At 36.4% G+C, this 6,166-nt stretch overlaps 1 protein-coding gene and 1 long non-coding RNA gene across 3 annotated transcripts; one reads left to right on the forward strand and one right to left on the reverse strand.

The window, feature by feature from the left end:
• Positions 1 to 1,867, reverse strand: LOC126969085 (uncharacterized). 2 transcript variants are annotated; one of them, XR_007730340.1, is made up of 2 exons: positions 1,719 to 1,867; positions 1 to 582 (listed from the first exon to the last, which is right to left on the reverse strand). It is a non-coding gene; the product is annotated as an uncharacterized LOC126969085 (long non-coding RNA). The 2 variants fall into 2 exon arrangements; XR_007730341.1 differs by having other exon boundaries at positions 1 to 1,143; positions 1,719 to 1,855.
• LOC126969067 (uncharacterized) lies at positions 591 to 2,999 on the forward strand. The gene is made up of 2 exons (XM_050814370.1): positions 591 to 2,758; positions 2,857 to 2,999. The coding sequence occupies exons 1-2, from the start codon at positions 591 to 593 to the stop codon at positions 2,864 to 2,866; spliced, it is 2,178 nt and encodes a 725-aa protein (XP_050670327.1). The 3' UTR covers positions 2,867 to 2,999.
• The last annotated feature ends 3,167 nt before the right edge of the window (positions 3,000 to 6,166 follow it).

Genomic DNA, 6,166 nt, shown 5'->3' on the forward strand with positions numbered 1-6,166 from the left:
ACATGTCCATGTCAAACTTTATTTATTATAAAAAAGTGGCGGCGAAGGCTACCCATTTATTCAGAAAAAAGAAAAAACAAGGTTGGATTAATTTTTGCCAGAATTTAAAACCAAGCACTCCATCCTCAACTGTCTGGAAACAAATTAAAAAATTTAGAGGTTCATTTTGTGATCAGGTGTGTGATTTTAATGTGGATCCTTCTGTATGGCTTGATTCCTTTTCAGATAGGATGTCCCCCCCTTCAGTTCCAAATATGGACTATTTTCCATCCCCCCCAATCCCTCTTGCCTCAACTCACAGTTTAGAGTCCCCCTTCTCATTCTCTGAACTTCTTCTTGCTCTGGATGGCCTAGTTGACTCTGCTCCTTGGGCAGATGGAATCCCATACTCTTTCATTAAAAATTCATCATCTACAACCAAGGAATATTATCTTAGCATAATCAATAACCTTTTTGATCTTGGTTCCATCCCTCCACCTTGGAAAAATCAGGTAATTATTCCATTACTTAAACCTGGTCAGAATCCATCTGAAGCTACCAGCTATAGGCCAATTGCCCTCTCTTCTGCTCTTGCAAAAGTTTCTGAAATCATGATTAAACAAAGACTTGAGTGGTTTGTTGAAACCAATAATCTCCTTTCCAACTCCCAGTACGGTTTCAGAAAGGGCAAGAGCTCCTTAGATAGCTTAGGTATCCTTACAACTGACATTAGAATAGCACTCCTCAGAAAAGAACACCTTGTGGGAGTTTTTCTTAATATAGAATCTGCATATGATAATGTTTCACTTCCCCTACTCAGGAGTAAACTCAACCAGCTGAGTATCCCCGTGAAGTTATCCCGTTTCATATGTAACATGTTAATGGAGAGATCCATCACTATTAAAGGTCCATCCTCTTACCTCCCTCCTAAGTCAGTTTGGAAAGGTTTACCTCAAGGCTCAGTCCTTAGTCCCCTTCTTTATAATCTGTATACCCATGACCTCAACAGTACCGTTACACCTTTCTGTCAGATACTGCAATATGCAGATGACATTGTCCTGTATTCTTCTGACAAGTCTATACAAGATTCATCTAATCATTTAAATAATGCTCTTGATTATCTTTCTGAATATTTAACACAACATGGACTGTCTCTATCAACATCTAAAAGTAAGGTAGTTTTATTTACAAATAAAAGAATTCTTCCACCTATTAAAATTAAAATTTATGATGTTGATCTACCAATTGTTAATAATGTTAAGTTTTTGGGTATTTGGTTGGATCACAAATTATCTGGCGTCAAGCATTTTGATTATGTCTCACAGAAATGTGAGAAAAATATTAATATTCTTCGCTCATTGTCTGGTGTCTGGTGGGGAGCTCACCCCGTCACTCAAAAATTACTATACAATGCCATAATTCGCACTCATTTAGATTATGGCACTATGTTCTTAATCCCAGCAAACAAAGCAGGTCTAAATAAATTGGACAGAATTCAGGCTAAATGTTTACGTTTAGTATTGGGAGCTATGAAATCCAGCCCTATTAATGCAATGCAAGTAGAATGTGTGGATCCTCCCCTCTCACTACGTAGACAATTCCTTGCCAATAAATTTTTCTTTAAACTAGCTGGCTGCCGAGCTCATCCCTTACTCCAAAAATCAGAACAATTAGCTGTTTTATACAATGATAATAATATTGTACCTGAAGACAAAAGACCTTGCGTTATAAATAGTTACCTTTTATTTTCTCAGCTCTCTAACCCTCTCTTTCAATATTCTAAATTGCCTTTATTTTCTATGCCTTTCAATGCTCTTACTTTCCAACCCTCAGTAATTTTAGACTTAGGTGTTGATAAGTTTTCTATAGAAGCAAATAAAACTTTTTCTCATATAATGGACTCAGATTTTCGACATTGGTATAAAATCTACGCGGATGCTTCAAAAACAGACATGAGTCCGGTTGGGGCTGCAGTATGGATTCCCTCAACAAGAATTATACTGAGTTATAGCTGCCCACCCACCACTTCTGTGTTTACAGGGGAATCAATCGCCATTCTTGAAGCTATTCTATTTGTTAAGTCTCACAACATGAACAATTCTATTATCCTTTCAGACTCTAAAAGTTGCCTCCAATCAATTCTCTCAAATCCGTTTAAGACAAAAAGTCAGTTTCCCATCATTCTCAAAATAAGAGAAACTTTGAAAGAGTGCTATGAACTCAAAATTAACATAGTTTTAGCTTGGATTCCAGGTCACATGGGCATCTCTGGTAATGAAAATGCAGATGCCTGTGCTAGATCAGCTGCTCATTCAGGTTCCTTTCAGTATTCAGAAATATTCACTCATGACTTGTGCTCTACCCTGAAACCCAAGATGTATGAGAGTTGGTCAAACATTTGGCAAGTTTCCAAAACTTTAAAAGGCAAATTTTATGGAGAACTCCAACCAGAAATTCCTCAAAAACCTTGGTTCTCAAAATGTAGGATTCATAATAAAACAATAATCTCAACTATATGCCGCTTACGTTTAAACCATGCCTGCACTCCAGTCTTTCTAGCAAAACTTAGAATTAGGGATCATTCTCTATGTGATTGTGGCCTTGATGAGGGAAACATGGATCATTTATTCTTTAGTTGTCCCTTAATGCGATCTTCTCTGCACAATTATATACCCGCTGAAGTCCCCCGTCCAACCTCCGTTAAATGTCTCCTCTCCCTAGTTTACACTCCTTTTGTAAATATTTTGTGTAAATATATTAAAATAAATAAGATTAAGTTGTAAATATTATTTAGTACTTATATTAATTAATTATTTAAGTATTTCTATTTGTGTATGTCATTTATAGTCTTACAAGCATGTATATTATTTGTTTCAGATATTATTAGAAAATTAAACTTTATGTAATCTGAACACCGATTATTACCGTTAAACTTAGAAGACACATACTCAAAGCTTGGTAGTCTAATCTAACGTGATTCTGGCAAATCTGTGGTATATCTTCCACAGAAGCCACAGTAGGAAGAATAGAATAGAAGGTGTACTGTAGTAGATTATTTTGATCTATCTGTCACCATATAGATGTTTGCACCTACCGGGATTCGAACATGGGACCTCTAACTCAGTAGTCACTAAATGGGTCGTCATGTCGTATATTAAGAAATTTAACTTACCTATTGCAAAATAATTGAGAATTGATTAATAGGCAGATTAAAATTTCAAAGTTCCTATTAGGTATGATTTTAAAATACAATGGGTACCAAGATGTTCTATTTATAGAATTTGATGTTTATTGTATTCACCAAATATTAAAAGTAAATTTAATAATGTTTCTAATCAATTCGTGGTACGTAATGTACCACGAACGCTATGATCGAATGCAAACGAACAGTCTTTGATATCTGTTATCAGTTCCACAATAATTGAATAGGTACAACGGTCTTGTCGTAATCATGATTAACAGTTTGTATGGAATAGGAGAACAAACGAGCGTACGGGTCACCTGTTGTTAAGTGATCACCGCCGCCCACAATATCTTGCAACACCAGAGGAATCACAGGAGCGTTGCCGGCCTTTAAGGAAGGTGTACGCGCATGTATAACAGCCGCTTCAAAAGTTAAAAAATATCGATGCTTCGAGGCGATGTAATGGTTTAACAATATGATCCTAGAAGATGGAAAACAAATCTGTTACGAAATTCATAAGAATTATTACCAAACTTTTGTGTGGTGAAGTTTATAACATAAATGACTTTCTTAAATGATACCACAGATTGGGAATGGAGCGCAAGCCCTCAAGCTATGTAATACGAGGGCTGCACTAAAAGTATCGGGAATGGAATATTTCCACTGTTCCTGTCATATTAAAATCTTTTTAATTGAAAACTCCTTGGTTTTAAAAATCGAATACCATTTATTTATTTAAAAATAGATTCTCGGTCATGTCACAAGGTCTTTTCAAACTTGTTTAGTCGTTGAGAAAATGGTTTTGACTCGAGAAAATTCTAGAGCGATGATTTATTATGACTTTAGAAGTGGTTTAACACAAAAACCGGATGATTTCTGCATTTGGTGATGAAGCCCCATCCAAAACCACAATTTATCGCTGGTTTGCTGAATTTCAACGTGGACGTGTCAAATACAAATAATCTTGCATGAACAATTAGGTGTAAAAAAGTTGTTTTCCCGTTGGATACCGCATTTGCTCTGTGAAGAGCAAAAAGTGGCTCGACTTACTTGGTACGACAGAACTCTCGAAAGATTCCACGCAGGATCCTAGAATGCTGTATACAACATCGTATCAGGTGACGAATCCTGGATATACGCGTACGAACCCGAAACAAAAAACCAGTCATGAGTTTGGGTGTTCGAAAATGAGTTAAAGCCAACAAAAATTGTTCTTTCACGGAGTATTGCAAAAAAAATGGTGGCCACGTTTGTCTCCAAAACCGGCCATGTTGCGACTATTCCTCTTGAGGGACAAAGAACGGTTAATGCAGATGCTAGCATTTGTTTGCCACAGGTCGTTTCTGAACTCTGTATAGAGAACTGCAACCGCCGCATCATCCTCCATCACGACAATGGGAGTTCTCACACCGCGCACAGAACAAAAGAGTTTTTAGAGCAAGAAAGCATAGAATTATTAGACCATCCGCCGTACAGCCCCGACCTATGCCCTAATGATTTCTATACTTTCCCTAAAATAAAGAATAAATTGCGTGGTCAGAGATTTTCATCGCCTGAAGAAGCTGTGGACGCCTACAAAACGGCCATTTTGCAGACCCCAACTTCCGAATGGATTGGTTGCTTTAATGATTGGTTCCATCGTATGGAAAAATGTGTCAAATTTCGTGGAGAATACTTCGAAAAGCAATAAATACATTTTTAAATAGTAATGTTGTGTCACTTCCTTGATTCCCGATACTTTTAGTGCAGCCCTCGTAATAAATATTATTGTATAATTTTATAATGTGATGAAGTTTCTTAAAAGAAGCCCGCTAAGTTTCTTGCGCCCGTTCTTCTCAGTTCTGAGGCATATAATACCCGATTTAGAAGTCTGGAGCCCCCGAGGCAACAAAGGAGTGGAAGCCAAATGGCTCCAAATGAAATGGATTTTTTTTTCAATGGAGTACTATTATTTAACAAACAAAAATAAAATCTGATACAAGAATTAACTGAAATTAAATTTTTAGGTTAACCAACGGTTTCGTCATGCTCGCTTAAATGAGGCATTCATTTTGGAATGGGTGGTAGTTTCTGACTTTCAATAAGTGATGTCACATTCTATTTTTAATAAAAATATTTGAATTTGAATGTCACTGCTTGTGGCGGCGACATGGGACGGGTCATCCCCTTTCCTAAAATATGGTTGAGGGAGGCGATGGCTGGCTCATGCGTCATGATCGTGAAAGGGCGCTGCCTTGTGGTGGCAGGATCATCCTGTTGTATATATATATATATATATATATATTTCTTTATAATCGCTTATAAAATGCTCACAGAATACCTATTTATCTACGGTGTGTGTGGATGATGCCGCTACTGTACTCAATAACTTTTGTATTCATTTACATTTACTTTTTTGACTCGCGTTGACTATTTGACGTTTGAGTGTGTTTATTGCATCACTTTACATATTATATTGTAATTGAAATGATTTGCAAATCGATGAAAATGTAAATCTTGATATAAAAGAGTGGCAATGAGTTTCTTGCTACTTCTTCTCATTAGCTCAACCGATTTGGTTCGATACCTATTTTTTATCATTTTTATCTTTGAAAATGAGCGCTCTCCAGTGCATTTTCATACAGCAAAACCAAATTCTAGTCTAAATTTCAAATTTTTTTCCGAAGTCTCTTTGTGTAGGCCCCGGGCTGTAACCCCTGCTGTCCGGCTCTGGAGGCATACATTGTGGTAGATTTGACGGACAATAAGTGATTTTAAATCCTTTTTTAATAAAAATATTTGAATTTGAATCCTTTACTTATAAATTTATTTATTTTATCAAAATACACACTATCATTACAGAATATTCCAATGCGATAGGTACATACATTTTACATTTTTATATTTAAATTTTATAACATATTATAAATAATGCTACTTTCGTGAATTCACCCTGAGTGCAACAAAATAAATCCGTCTGTGAGGCTATTTCGTTAACTGTACGAAAAGCACGAGTCACCGCTG

The sequence above is a fragment of the Leptidea sinapis genome, chromosome 17 (genome assembly GCF_905404315.1).
Source record: "Leptidea sinapis chromosome 17, ilLepSina1.1, whole genome shotgun sequence".
NCBI lineage: Eukaryota > Metazoa > Arthropoda > Insecta > Lepidoptera > Pieridae > Leptidea > Leptidea sinapis.

Excerpts from the sequence above, each read along its gene's own strand:
- LOC126969067 (XM_050814370.1), top strand. The coding sequence starts at position 591 with ATGATTAAACAAAGACTTGAGTGGTTTGTTGAAACCAATAATCTCCTT.